At 49.4% G+C, this 15,579-nt stretch overlaps 1 protein-coding gene across 4 annotated transcripts in view; it reads left to right on the forward strand.

Moving 5' to 3' along the window:
- The window catches only part of NUGGC (nuclear GTPase, germinal center associated), a 1,180,213-nt gene that overhangs the window by 1,009,572 nt on the left and 155,062 nt on the right, over positions 1–15,579 (forward strand). For all 4 annotated transcript variants that reach the window (XM_078686520.1, XM_078686521.1, XM_078686519.1 and 1 more), the window contains exon 26: positions 12,445–12,620. In XM_078686520.1, the coding sequence (XP_078542646.1) occupies positions 12,445–12,620 (176 nt within the window). The remainder of the gene's footprint in view (positions 1–12,444; positions 12,621–15,579) is intronic.

Below are 15,579 nucleotides of genomic sequence, written 5' to 3' on the forward strand. Positions count from 1 at the left end.
TAAAATCACAGGATTGTGATCACTAAAAACAGAAGTTAATACTTTGTAGACAAATATATCAGAAAGAATTCTAAAAGATACGAAAATATAATCAATAATTGTGCCTCGGTCCTTGCCCTCATATGTCGGCAACCTCAAGTCAATAGAGCAGGTACAAAATTCATGAAGATTAAAGGTAGCCAAAAACAGTTCCAGAGCCTCGCCACTAAGTGTGTGTTCAAAGTGCGGCGTAGGAGCGTATAAAAGAGGTTCCTCTGTTTCTCTTTGACAACCCGCCTGGCAAGGGTGTATGTTAAAATCTCCCATGAGGATCACCTCATACCCATGGGAACTATTCGCAATATAAGTGGATAAGAGATCCTCTAGGGATACCAAATGCTCGGTGGGAAATTGACTGGCTGGGGAATTATAGAAATTAATAAGTAAAATAGGATGGGAGTTTGAAGAGGTCAATTCAACCATTAAACAGTTTTTAGTATTAGACTTAATGTGCCTTGGTTTACCTTTAACCTCAAGTGAAATATATACAGCCAACCCACCCCTTGCTCTTCCTGCTTTACTGGGATCTGCAGGTACATAAAAATGGGAATAGCCATCTAGAGCCAAACAATCTGATGTTTCCCAAGTTTCCTGGAAAGCGAGAATATCATAGTTTCTAATTAAGTCCAGCCAAATCTTATCTTTAAGTTTAGCTCTAAGCCCGGCGATGTTCCAGCTCATGATCCTCGACACTTGCTGAAGAATGAGCTAACGGGCAAATGCAGGCTGTGAGCCCTCAGGGTTGTTATCTCCGGCTAGCAAAAGTCAGTCGTTTTGGTCCATAAATGAAAGTGGCGCAAAGCGGTTGAAAAGTTCAAGTGGCTGTATAACAGGGTTAAACGTTGGAGGTTGATGACGGTGAACTGAAGCGTTATTCCTTAAATCTTGGCTCCATCTGAAGTGAGGGACCCAGTTGGTATCCCACCCTGGGGCAGGGGTCCTTGGGAAAGATACGTTCTGCTGTTCCCCATGAAAAAATTTCAAAGTAAGGGGAACCACAGTGCCTCTTCTTCGTTGGGGAGGAAAAATATTTGCAAGGATATTGGGAAGAACGTCTGGGTTTGAAAAGCTCACCGCCACACAGTCTCCTTTTAATTTTTTGGGCCGGTTTCCCAGCCAAGGAACCCTGGTTGCAGATTTAATCACGCTTGCAAGATGATGTTTCCCCCCTGGTGCTAGTCGCATATTACTAGTTAACCAATGTAGGGCTTTGCTGCAGAGTGAGTTTGGACTTTCAACTGTGCCCCCTTCTAATGGGGGAACGTTTGCGAGGACCAGGACCACAGGTGTGGCCTCGACGATGAATTGCAAGGGGTCCGTAGAATGAGTTTGAGCTTGTACTTGTATTTGTGCAGGGGGAATGTTAGCCGAGGAAGTTGGATCTGATGTGGAGCATGCTGGTATGGAACCCTCATTTATAGCTGTTTGGATTAGTTGCGTTGGATTCGCCCCAAGCAGTTCTATTCCATCTCCAACACCCTTATTACTTCCAGCTTCAGCTCCTCTAGGATTGTTATCCGGATGAGTAATTATCGTTGTAATTTTTTCAATGCCGCTTGTGAGTGTGTTTTGGAGTGCACCCAACTTCTTGACCTCTGCTTGTAATTTATCGATCTTGGATATGAGAGGTTTAACAATGATATTGATTTTCATCTCAATAAAATCAGCGATTTTATCAAATAGGGCTTCCTCAGAGGAACAAATAGGATGATCCTCAACGTGAGTCACTTGTTTATGTTTTGGGGTGGTTGCCCTCTTCCGCTTGGTCCCTGAGCGTAAACCCCCCCGCTTGGGGGGATTCTTTGTACATTGACGTTTAGGTCTGCCAGCATGTCCTATAAGGGATTGGTCTAGGACGGAGACCTGTGACTGTGTATCTTGCTCAAGGTCGTGATCAATGTCAATGTCTGTATTAGCTTCAATGGGCAATCCTTCAGAAGCCGGAGTTACATTCTCCGGAGTACCAGGTGTAGCTTGGGATGTAATATCAGCAATAGAGTCTAGACTGTGAACGTCCTGCGTTATTATTCCATCAGACAGAATAGAAACAGATATAGGTGGCGATGGACAAAGCAAATCAGGCGATAGGCTCAACCCCAAGGACTCACTCCTTTGCATATTGATTTTCTGAACAGTCTGAACCATGTAATTATTGATCTTGTTTTGTTGAACTGCAACAGGTTTTTTAGACATTGCTCAGATTGTATAATATATTTAGATGACACACACAAGACTTACTTGAGGGTAAATCACTAAGGAGCAACCTGCAGCGTTTCTGGCCCTGCCCCTGCCTCCTCCTGCCGATGAGGGCCGTAGAGGGCCCGCCCTTTGCCCGGGCTTCGCCCCGGCCGTCCCGCGAGGCGGGTATCTGAGGCGCTTTTGTGCGCCTCCTGGCGCCCTCGCGTCGTTGGAAAGCGCGCCGCCGCGTAGGCTGCCAGGAGTTGAAGTCCCGGAGCGGCGGCGCGTGTGGTCCGATGGCAAATGACTCTCGGCGGTGGCGGCTTGCTTCCAGGTGCCTGTGTGCCTCAAAGAAAACTCCTGGCGGTGGCGGCGTGACGGCGTCAAGCAGGTGAGTTTGCTGTGTCTCCCCTGTCTTGTGACAGTCATCAAATGGGAGCCTCAGGAAGGAGGTTTTTTCTGAGATATCAACCCTTCCAATCCCGGAGCCATAATTTCTCCCAGGCCACCACCACGGAGCTGGAGGCCACAAATGCAGCTTTGAAGTTATCCGAAAAAACATCAGTCAGTAGCTCAAATTGTTGCTCCATCTGAGCCAAAACATCAGGCTCATCAATCCCCATCTGCATCGCTTCAGCCAGAGTCAAAATCCTTGACCTAGGACTGAGAAGCAAGAGCCCCATAGGATGCTAGCCTCAACACCAGATCTGTAGCCCTAAAACATTGCTTCAAGCCAGAGTCCCCTTTTGTATCCACAAGATCCGCAGAATAACAGTCAACCGGGTCCAAGGGCGACCCGCCAATCATGGAAGCCAAGATCAAATCAGTTTTAAGGGCAGAAGGGAGAACATCCACCTCCTTCAAAGCATAGGTTTTTTTTGCAGGAATCTAAGATTGATGCGGCTCCTACCGACCCCGAAAAATAGCATCTTTAATCTTGGGGTGAAGAGGAAGAGCTACCACAAGAGGCTTGGCCTATTGAGGAAATAGAAATTGACTGCAGCAGGTGGTGGCTCGAATCATAAGTTGTCCCAGATATGTAATAACATGGTGCCTAACTCCCCAAGAAGCACTGGTCTCCCAGCAAGGAGTCCCTCTCGATATCCGAGTCCACATCCATCTTCGCCGATGCCAGTGTCGGGGGATGGAGGTTTGGAAATCAAGGCCCTGGCCGCCGTAAGTGTCATCACCTGAAACCGCAGGGCCTTCAGCCTCGCAGAATCATCTGGAGAACGACCCTCCTGTTGCAAAGGCAGCTCTCCGTCTTCACCCTCAGAAGGAGGAAAGGGAGAACTGCTGCTTATCACACCTTTTGCCTCAATGGCGAAATGAAGAAAAAGAAAAAGTCAGTTCTTAAATAGTTCTTGGAGAACACCAGAGCCCAGTGGACAAGCTAGACAAAGGCCTCCCATAAAGCCATGCAAGAGAAAAAAAGAAACCAATCCCTTAAAAACATAGCCCTGCTATAGATGTATAAAAGGGCCCCTTCTCACTTGCAGGACTGCTTCACAGCAGAAGCGTCCCTGGGAGAGGCACCACGCTCTCCCTTAAGGCATACAATAGAGGCTTGGCACACAGATCGGTGCACTCCCTCAGTCCAGACAGCTGCTCCAATGCACAGGTGTCTGCTCTCACGAACGCAGACTCTCACATCACCTGTGAGGGTGAGGCAACTCAACCTGCTGCGCTGGACCTGAAGCCCCCGGGCCCGCGCATACTTAGTTTCTCCGTGGGGGGTGCAGGAACCACAGTGGAACCGCACGCTGTACAAAGGCAAGGGAAGACTACAAAGAGAAGGAGGGAATACAGAGGGGGACGAGGGGCTTTTATGGTTTAGGAAAAGGATGGGAGAGGCACAGAGGCCCCACCTAAGGTGAAGAGTTTGAGGCATGTGGGCTGCTGAATTCATATCTGTGCATAGATCGCCGCCTAGTGTTGGGTTCGGATGATTGCACTTTGTTGTCCTGGAAGAGTCTTCGATGTATCACGAGATAGGCGACTCCTCGCCTGGACTACAGTGCGCATGGGCATCCTTTCCATGCTCAGATTGTTTTTTGCCACCATTGGGTTTGGATGCAAACTCCTTCTCTTCAACTCGGAATCGAAACAAAACTTTTCTAAAGGCCAAAATGCCTTCCACTTTGGCGTTATTGTTCTCGTTCGGTACCTCTCTACTCGATCCAACCTTCCATCTCGAATCGGGTGTCGACGCGGGCCGTTGGGTCTTTAAGACGCCACGTGAGCCGACCGTCGATGGAAAGAAGCCCCTTCAAAAGGTGCCCACAATGCAACTCAAAGTTCCCCCATACTGATAAACACTCAGTATGCAACAAGTGCCTTTCCCCAGACCACAGGGAAGAAACCTGCCCGGCCTGCGCCCAGTTCCGGTCTGAAAAAAACATACGGATCCGACGGGCCGGTAGGCAAGAAATGCAGCGACAGGCACCGGAACCCAACAAAATCTTAGATGATGACCAGGACCTACCGGACGCTCAAGACTCGGACCTAGAGATCGTCACAGTCGAGGACTACTCCGACGACGACCTCCCGTCGGCCCAAATCGTGAGTACACTGCCCCCGACACCTATTGACCCCTCACCAAAGGCTCCGGTCGAGGCATCGCCAACAGGCCTTAGCCAAGATCATCAAAGACTTGCGTCAGCCCCGCCTTCAGGCTCGGCTCCGAAAATGAAACCGAAACCTTCAGACACCCCATGGCCTAGTAACGCTGCCCCGAAGAAGGTTCCAGAGCCAAAAAAGGTCACCGACCCGAAGGGCGTCGATCCAAAAAAGGCCGTACAGCCAAAGAGCGTCGAGCCCAAAAAGACTGTCGACCCCGCAAAGGCCGCTCAACTAAAAGCCGTCGACCCCAAAAAAACAGTCGATCCGAGCAAGGGAGCGCAGCTGAAGAGCGCCGAACCAAGGAAGGTCGCTGTCCCGACCAAGCCTGCGGTTCCGAAAACCATCGACCCGGCATCCGGTGCCGTACCGAAGCCATCGAAGCCGGACAAACCTGTCGACCAAAAAGTGACAGCTCCGAAAACACCGGTCGATCCAAAAAAGACCGTCAAACCGGTTAAAAATACTCACCCAAAGACGCCTACGTGTCTACCCGAACTTCCCGTCGACCCGAAATCAGGGCCGAGACGAAAAAATCAAGCAAAACACCAAAGGTTGTCGACAAACCTGCCTCTGTCGACCCGAAAAGGTCCAAGCCAAAACCCAGGACTGTAGAGGAAGAGCTATTCCACCCAGATCCATCCGAGGACCAGGCAAAAATATACATTAACCCAGACACTGGTAAAGTTACCATCCTGCATAGGAAAAAGAGATCTTTGGACTTTGCACCTGATTCACCTATCCCACTCAAGAAGAAAGACTTTGGCACTTCTCCCACTAGACCCTCACTTCCTTTCCAACGTATTATGCCCTCCACACCACTTGCACCTACCTCACCTTCTAACCACGATAACGATGAGGGGGACACAGGGTATGAACCACAGCCCCTATATGACTTCCCTCAAGATCCAGATCAAGAGGAACCTTGGGAGGAGCCAACAGATCCTTATGATACACATCCTATCCCTGATGTGCCCACTTATCCTACTAAACCATCACCCACTGATGACACAGTAGTATTTAACCAGCTGATAGACAGGGCAGCGCAATTCCACAACGTGGACATCACAGTGACCCTGTAGAAGAGGACTTCCTCTTTGACACGTTCTCTACTCCAGAGAAAAGTGTCAAAACACTTCCAATGTTGAAGAGAGTCCTAAAACATGCCCCTGACATATTCAAGGACACAGCCAGGACACGGGTAATCAATCCCAGAATAGAAAAAAAGTATAGACCGGCTCCTACAGACCCCACCTATATCAAGGGCCAGCTGCCACTAGACTCCCTAGTGGTTGCTAACGCACGAAAGAGAGCCAACTCTCAGACTACAGGGGAAGCACCTCCCCCTGATAAAGAGTCCAAAATCCTAGAGGCATCGGGCAAAAGGGTAGCGGCACAACTATCCAATTCTTGGAGAATTGCTAAGACACAGGCACTACTGGCTCGTTACGATAGGGCACATTACGATCAGCTCGAGAGCCTTATGCAACATTTGCCCGAGCCGTTCAAAGCGCAAGCAAATGATCAGGAGGGCAAGTTCATCTCCAATGCCTCCATTAAATGTGCGCTGGACGCTGCAGACACCGCAGCTAGATCCATTAATACTAGTATCCTCCTCCGCAGACATGCATGGCTGCGGGTTTCAGGTTTTAAGAATGAGGTGCAGTCCACCATTCTCAACCAACCCGTCAACCCAGATTTTTTATTTGGCCCTGCGGTTGACACCATCTTGGACAAAATGAAAAAGGACACAGAAACAGCAAAATCCATGGGTGCACTGCAATTTTTGCAACAAAGGGGCTCCTTTCGGCGCTCCTCATACAGAGCAAACACAAACACACGAGGAAATGCTTCACAAACATCTACCTCCTACAAGGGTAACACACAAGGTTCCTTCACAAAGAACACCAACAGAGGTGGTTACAGAGGTAACAACCCTAAGGGACGAGGGCGGGGAGGCAATAATACCACAGCCTCCTCCACCACAAAACAATGACTTCATTACGCTGCCTCCGGAACACTTAACACCAGTCGGAGCAGACTACAACAGTTCCTACCTGTCTGGCACGCAATCACCACAGACAGGTGGGTAAAAGAAATTATCCAGTCTGGTTATTGCCTATAACTGACTTCTACGCTACCAAACATACCACCCAGATATCGTCCTATGTCCATAGAACACATCACCCTCCTTCAGCAAGAGGTGGCAAGCATGCTGGAAATGGGGGGCATAGAGCCAGTCCCTTTCATCCAGCAAGGGACAGGAGTATACTCCCTATACTTCCTTATTCCCAAAAAGGACGGTTCCCTCAGACCAATATTGGACCTCAGACCCCTAAATCAATACATACTGTCGGAGCACTTCCATATGATCACACTACAGCAAGTGCTCCCGTTGCTACAACAAGGAGACTTCCTAGCAACACTGGACCTCAAGGACGCCTACTTCCACATACCCGTCCATCCAGCCCACAGAAAATACCTCCGATTCACAATAGAAGGGCAGCACTACCAATTCAAGGTTTTGCCCTTCAGGGTTACCACGGCTCCAAGAGTCTTTACAAAATGCTTAGCGACAGTAGCAGCGCATCTCAGGAGGCAACACGTCCATGTGTACCCTTATCTGGACGATTGGCTAATACAAGCACAATCTTACCAAGAGTGTGCAGCACTCACGTCTCACACTATCCAGTTGCTACACAGCCTAGGCTTTTCAATCAACTACACAAAATCGCATCTGCAACCTTCCCACATACAGCAATACCTGGGAGCCACTATAAACACCTCAGTGGCAAAGGAGTACCCAAACACAGCAAGGATAGCCAGCATGCAGATACTCATCCGCAAATTCCTGCCACAGCACTCCCTGCCAGCCCAAGTTTTCATGCAGCTCATAGGCATGATGGCCTCCTGCATATTCATTGTCCCCCACGCCAGACTTCAAATGCGTCCGTTACAAGAATGCCTAGCACAGCAATGGAACCAGGCTCGTGGACACATAAAAAACCTAGTGTTGGTGGACAGTCGCACACACAAATCTCTGCAGTGGTGGAACCCACAAAACCTTTCACAAGGGCGACTGTTCCAAGAGCCGGTTCCACAACTAGTACTAACAGCGGACGCATCACTGACAGGCTGGGGAGCCCATCTCCTTCAGTACACAGTACAAGGGCTCTGGACAAACAAACAAAGGAGGCTGCATATCAATCAACTAGAGTTGCTAGCGTTCTTCCTAGCCCTAAAAGCCTTTCAAAAATACGTGTACAACAAGACGGTGTTGATCCGGACGGACAACATGACCGCAATGTACTATATCCAAAAACAGGGAGGAACCCACTCTCCACAGCTGTCCCATCTGGCGCAGAGCATATGGAAGTGGGCAATTCCAAAGAACATCTTTCTCCTAGCAGAACACCTCCGAGGGAAGGACAATCAGATTGCCGACCTGCTCAGCAGGCACAGCCAACAAATACACGAATGGGAGATTCACCCCCAAGTTCTCCAACCATTCTTCGAGGAATGGGGTCAGAGGTAGACCTCTTTGCCACAAAAGAAAACTCCAAATGCCAGTAGTTTGCCGCCAGATTCCCACATCCGTTGTCACTGGGCAATGCGATATGGATGAACTGGTCAGGCAGATTTGCGTACGCTTTTCCCCAGCACCGTTGATCCCGCTGGTGGCACGCAAACTGTGACAACACTCACTCACCCTGATCGCTCCCACATGGGCGAGACAACCATGGTACACAACGTTCCTAGAACTTTCAGTAGTTCCTCATCAAAAACTATGCCTTGCTCCACATCTTCTAACTCACAACCATGGAGAAATAAGACACCCAGATCCCAATCAAATGAACCTAGTGATCTGGCTCCTGAGGTCTTAGAGTTCGGTTAACTTAACTTGCCCCCAGACTGCATGAACATCATTAGGGAGGCAAGGAAACCAACCACACGGGCGTGCTATGCAGCAAAATGGAAAAGATTTGTTATTTATTGCAACAGTAACCAAATCAACCCATTAGACGCTTCCATTCAGAACATTATATGCTACCTGCTGCACTTACAACAATGTAACTTAGTATACTCTTCCATTCGACTACACATCGCTGCTACAGCAGCATACCTTCAGAACAGGCAACACCTTTCGCTGTTCAGGATACCAGCAATTAAAGCATTTATGGAGGGCTTAAAAAGAGTGATCCCTCCAAGACACCCTCCTTCCCCAGTCTGGACTCTAAATATAGTGCTTACCAGACTCATGGGACCTCCTTTTGAACCTCTACACTCATGTGAATTGCAATTCCTAACGTAGAAGGTAGCATTCTTAGTTGCCATCACCTCACTCAGAAGAGTGAGCGAATTGCAAGCACTGACAATTCAAGAACCCTTCATGCAGGTACATGCTAACAGGATAGTTCTTCGAACAAACCCTAAATTCATGCCTAAAGTCGTATCCAACTTCCATATTAATCAAGCGATTGAACTGCCAGTATTCTTTCAGAATCCACAATCAGTAGCTGAAAGAGCCCTGCACACACTAGACGTTCGAAGAGCTCTGCTATACTATGTGGACAGAACTAAATCTTTTAGAAAAACAAAGCAACTGTTTGTTGCTTTTACACCACAGCACAAGGGAAATCCTATTTCAAAGTCAGGAATAGCCAGATGGTTAGTTAAATCCATTCAGATATGTTATCTAAAAGCTAAACGCACTTTAACAGTCCCCCCTAGAGCACACTCTACACGGAAAATGGGGGCATCCATGGCTTTCCTAGGAAATATTCCACTCGAAGACATCTGTAAGGCAGCCACATGGTCCACTATACACACTTTCACTAAACACTACTGTGTAGACGTGCAAGCAAAACAGCAAGCTGCTGTAGGCCAGGCTGTCCTCAAAACTTTTTTCCAAACTGCTGCAGCTGGCACAGGTGGCCACCGCTAGAGGAGATACTGCTATTCAGTCTATGCACAGATATGAATTCAGCAGCCCACATGCCTCGAACGGAATATGCTACTTACCAGTAGCATATCGCCCGCCCTCCTCCCCGGCGCCTGTCGCAGCTGCAGCATTATCTTTAGCATGGACATCTCTTACTTTCCTATCTCTATCTCTACCTCTGCCACAATGGCGAAAAACAATCTGAGCATGTTAAGGATGCCCATGCGCACTGTAGTCCAGGGGAGGAGTCACCTATCTCGTGATACTTCGAAGACTCTTCCAGGACAACAAAGTGCAATCATCCGTACCCAACACTAGGTGGCGATCTATGCACAGATATGAATGTCAGCAGCCCCACATACCAAGAACAGATGCATACTGGTAAGTAGCATATTCCTTTTGGATCATTTTAATGCTCAAATGCTGAAAAAAGATAGTCATACCATGTTAGTGTGCAAGTAGCACTCCTAAACCCAGGGCTTCTGGCCTCAGCACGAGAGCGACCCTTGACCCTGCCAGCAGGTAGGTCGCCCCGCCAGCTGCCACACGGTCCTCCTGTGGCGCTGCCCCGCTAGTGCTCGCGCTGGTGCCCTGCCCCCCGCTGTCCCATTCGCCACCCCGCTCCCGCCTCCCAGCTGCTCCTCCCTCCCACAGCCCCTCATATGGAGGCCGCGCAGCGGACGCGCGCAGCGGGCGTGCCAAAGGCAAGCCCGTCTGCGCCTGGACCACGCCCAACGCCAGAACCCCTGACCCCCGCCGCACCCAGAGAACCCGACTGAGATATGACTCCGCCACCCTCAACGCACTCACCAGACAACCACCCGCCTGCTACTGAACCACCCCGAAACGAACCCACGGACCCTTCGCCTGGAAAGCCTGCAAATTCACCTGCCTTCGAACCTGCCCCCCGCCCACCAAACACAGCAGCAACAGCAGCAACAACTTAAAGTGCATCCTCCTCAACACCCGCTCCGTCCACAAGCATGCCGTTGAACTCTGGGACCTCCTCGACACAACAGCACCGGACGTCACCTTCCTCACGGAAACCTGGATGAACGCTTCCCCGGCCCCAGACATCGCCATAGCCATCCCGGATGGCTACAAATTCACCCGGAAGGACCGCGTCAACCAAACCGGAGGAGGAATCGCCATTGTCTACAGGAACACCATCAACATCACGACCAACATCGAAGACACACTCTCCGCAGCCGAACACCTACACTTCCAGATTCACACTGACCCCAAGACCACCCTTAGAGGAGCGCTCATCTACAGACCCCCGGGCCCGCGTACACAATTCAGCGAAACCATCGCCGACTTCATCAGCCCGCACGCCCTAGCCTCACGAGAATACATCCTCCTATGGGACCTGAACTTCCACCTGGAGTAGGCCCGACGCCTGCTGCTGTGCCGCATTTTCTCCGAAGCCAACATCATCGCTGAGCCGATCATCGACATTGGTGGTCCAGAATCCATCGTCATCGTGACATCGTACGGAACCGTGGTGTTGGCGCCATTGTGACGTCACCTCCTCTCCGGTCAGGAACCGACGCTTCCCCTGCCTGCACAAGCATCCAGGACACCAACGCATCATCTCCCCCAAAGCAAGGAACCAACGATGCTGCACCTCCCCAATGCCTTGAGCTGTCTATGTTTTCGCTTTTCCCAAGTACTGTTCTCTGACTCCGAGCCTGACGCCGCGCACCTCGCGGTCGGCGCCATACTTTGGGATTTTTTTACCTTGACGTCGTGCTAACTCCAATTGGGGTTATCTGTTGCTAAAGACTGCTTTTAAGTGAATAACCTATTTTTGAACTATTCCTACCATCCTAAAGAATTATTATTGACTACAGATTTTTGTCGTTTATGGTCTTGTGATAAGTCTATATAAAGAATACTTATTTTTATAAAACCTGTGTGATGTCCATCTGTAGTGTTTTCACTGTATTACTGTATGTGTTCACAAATTCTTAACACTCCGCCTCTGAGATAAGCCTGTCTGCTCGTGCAAGTTACCAATGGGGTGAGCAGGGGTTATCCAGGAGTGTAATATCCTTTCCCTGACTTAGAAGCAAGGGTCCCTGTTTGGTCAAAGGTGTAGATCATTGCCAACTAGAGACCCCCAGTTCCAACATACTACATAGTAGCCTTTAGTGACATGTTAGTGTAATACAATTCAAAGAACAAATGCAGTAAATTGCTATTAAAAATGATTGTAAATGAAGAAAAGGGACGGCTACGCAAGAGTCTGAGTAGGTGTGTAGGGTGTACCTTGGGTGACCTGCTGCTGTACGGGCCATTTGTTTGTTAAAATACTAGTTCAACTGCTTCATTTCAGCTCAGTTATGTATTAATCTATATATATGAATAAAAGTGTTGTGGCATTGAGTGCCACAACAACTACAATTATGGTTTGAGAGAAACCTGCCTACCATAAACCTGGTGGCTAGGAATTTGGTGGAACATGTACAGCGCCACTTAATGAGGTTGCCTTCATATCTTTGCCTTCTTCCTTTACCCATACTCCCCACTCTATTTTGGAGATGAGGTGGTCATTTTAGCATAGTCAATGTAGTGCTGAATGTGCTGACTGGTTCCTGCTTTTGATCCCATAAAGAGAATTTGTTCCATTTCTAACACTGTTTTGTGTAACTCTCTCTAACCAGCCGTGAGCCCCAAGGTGGTTATAGTCCTAGAGATGCCCCAAGACCCCACACCATTTCGCACATTGATGAAGTTCATATCTGCAAAGCAACAGGGCACAGCCTGGTTCCAGGAGGTTGACCTGCTAAAGGGCAGAAACACGTTGAAAATGTTGGGTGTTTACTTCTCGAAAGAACAGGTGAGACTTTTTTAAGCTGTAAGTGTGAGTGGCTGTGCCATGTGCTCGAAGAAAGACCTGCTGAATAACTCCCATAACTGTTAATTAATGTTTTATTGTGAATATGATTGTCACTTCTTCTCATCTCCTTTGACAATAAGTTCCTTCCCCAGCATAGTATTCTGCCCTTCAGTTGTCTTACAGTTCCTCTTACTATTGTCTGCTTCATCCATCCAGCCTATCTGTCAGACTAGGTATCCGGCGGGAGCACCAACTTGTCAGGCTCCGTCTTCTCTACTTCTTCAGGTCTGTGCTGAATGACCTATAACCTCCCCTTTGCAACTCCCCCAGAGCCTGAAGTATATACACAGGCGACTAGGATAGTCCCGCCGGGGAGGGAAAGGAAGGGGACAGCGGGGAGGGAGATCTGAAACGAGATCGACAGACTGTTAGAAAGCACCCTGCGGCACCCAAAAACACAGGTCTAACCCCTTTCTATTCCTTCTGTATGTTGTATGGAATCACCCCTACCTGTAAAGGAAAATACGTTGGACCTGTATCCTTGAGAAGTGATTCGGGGCGTTGCTAGAGGGTTGACACCAACATCTAAGGGTTACACAACATTAGACATATAATTCACATTCCCCACTGGTTGGAAGAATCATACACACCACGCTCATGCATACCTAACAATGTTTGTTCGCTATCTTGTTGGCACAACACCCCCTCAGACTTGAACCCCTGTCTCTCTTCTCCTGTGTTAGGATGAAAATAAGGTATGCAAACAATTTGGCAGACTTCACATCAGTCTCGAAACTCACAAGGGATGTCACCCCTATGGAACCAGAAGATCACGGGATGCACGAACGACTAATGCCTCCTAGCTGTTCGATCAGTTATTTTGCCCAATACAATAATGCAAACAGTACGAGCCCCGACTTCTGTAATGTTTGAAGTTCAAAACCCAATAAGGATTCGGCTCAGGTGTCTCCCTACCAAGAGACGAACGTTCTGCGTCTCCTCCAACAGGGAGTATGCTGGCGTTAGTATTAAGTGCCCCACGAACAGTCACGGAGAGGTTCTCCGCTCCGTGAAACTTGCGGGAAGTGTCCGACCCAGAACGGGACACTGGAGGTTTCCTCAACAATTAGGAACAAAAGTTGTATCTTACCCGACCGGCTCGATACCAACCGCCTTCGTTTCCTTGCAGGAATTATCGGCGGAGTCGGCGTCTTTGGTACGCCCTTTTCTTCCACGTCCTGCGTGGTACACGTCAATCACGTAACGTGATCCCGGGCATGCCGGGAAATGTAGTGTTCTGATGCTTTGTTGCCGTTCTCGTGCCGTGAAGAGCCTACAACGGGCCGCGGATAGCGTAAACGTGACACAACTAGCCTTGGTAGCCACAACTTGCATGGAAGATGAAAAGATGCAATTGTTAGGACCAGCAATGCCCAAGGGACTCACCATGTGCAGGAGTCAGGGCAGGCCCGAGCAAGCAGGGGGCCCACTGAAGCAAAGGAAGACCCTCAAGAGGACCCACAGGCCAAAGGCAGAGGAGTCACAAGAGGACCTCGGCAGCTCACCAAAAATGGAGGCCCAAGATGAAAGGGATGCAGAGAGGATGCTGTTCTTCGAGGGATGAGATGCTGGAGACTGGAGCTTTTTGTAGCCCAAAGATCTCTGGAGTGAAGAGCCAACAAGCCTTGGCAATGGCAAGTCAACGCAGTGCACAGAGGTTTCGTCACAAAGGTTCTGACTAGGGATATGTTTCTCCAAATTGCAGGTAAGACAGGTCAGGCCTCGGGAGAACCACCGTCTGTGTTGCTGAGCCTCAGGAAGTTCGTGGGAAGACAGGTGCAGCAGACCGATCAGCTTTGATGCTGAATCTGCAGTTGCAGAGGAGTGGCTACTTTACTCTAAGGGAGATTATTTCAGATGTCCTTAATGTCCATAGGTCTTTTGGAGAACCTAAGCGAAGCACAGACACAGAGGAGGCAGAATATTTGCAGAGCAGAAGCAGCAGAAGTCTTCCTTGATGCAGTTTCTGTTCCAGGCAAAAAACGTGTCCAGACGGTCGAAAAGTGTCTTGGTTTCAGAGGCGAGTCTTGTTTCACGACGAATCTGAGGACCCACCCTTGAGGGAGCCTTAAATACCCAAGGAAAGGATGGGAACGAATCTGGGATCCCTCCCAGTGGAGGGACTGGACAGAGGGGAGGATACTCCCCTGTCCAGTTTCATACCAGAACGGGAACCAAAGTTTTTTTAACTGGCTTAAACCAGTGTAGCAAGGAAGGGCACCAAATGTGCCCCTCCATGCAGTCTCGCTGGAAAGTGCCCCCACCCCAGCCAAATACACTGAGTTTTGTCTGGGAGGTGGTCACACCTCCCTGTGACAGGAAACCTACCTATTGTTTTACCTTCCCCTGCACAAGCTGAGCTCGGCAGAAGGAATGCAGAACAGTGTGGTCGGCGGCAACCCTAGCTTGCTGGCAGACCTTGAAAGGCTCTAGATGGGAGTACAGGAGGCTCCTCTCAGGGACCTCCCAGTACATGGGATCAGACCTCCAACACCGGAATCATGTTGGGGTATGATTACAAGCGAGATTCAGCGGAGATCCCGGGCCTGTATGAAGAGGAGGAGGTCGCAGGACCGCTCTAGGAGCCCTAAATCTTCTTCCTCCCACTCGAGGTCTTCGGGACACTCGGAGAAGAGGCACAAGAAGGAGTAGTCATTCAAGCGGACTTCTAACTTCGCGTAGGCTGTCGTCCGTTGACGAGAAAAGTAAGGAGCATCAGCATTCTAGGCATAGTTCTGCAGAGCCGGTACCAGGCTCGACTTCTCACCTTCCCCCGTTTTTGGGGGCCGGATCGACCACCATTCAAAATAATTTTACGAGGCCATGCGCTGCGTATTTGAGCGGGCCGACCCTTCTGGGGAGCCTTCAGGCCCACACGGTTGGAGGGGGCCCCATCGGA

This window comes from Lissotriton helveticus, chromosome 4_1, assembly GCF_964261635.1.
Source record: "Lissotriton helveticus chromosome 4_1, aLisHel1.1, whole genome shotgun sequence".
Taxonomy (NCBI): domain Eukaryota; kingdom Metazoa; phylum Chordata; class Amphibia; order Caudata; family Salamandridae; genus Lissotriton; species Lissotriton helveticus.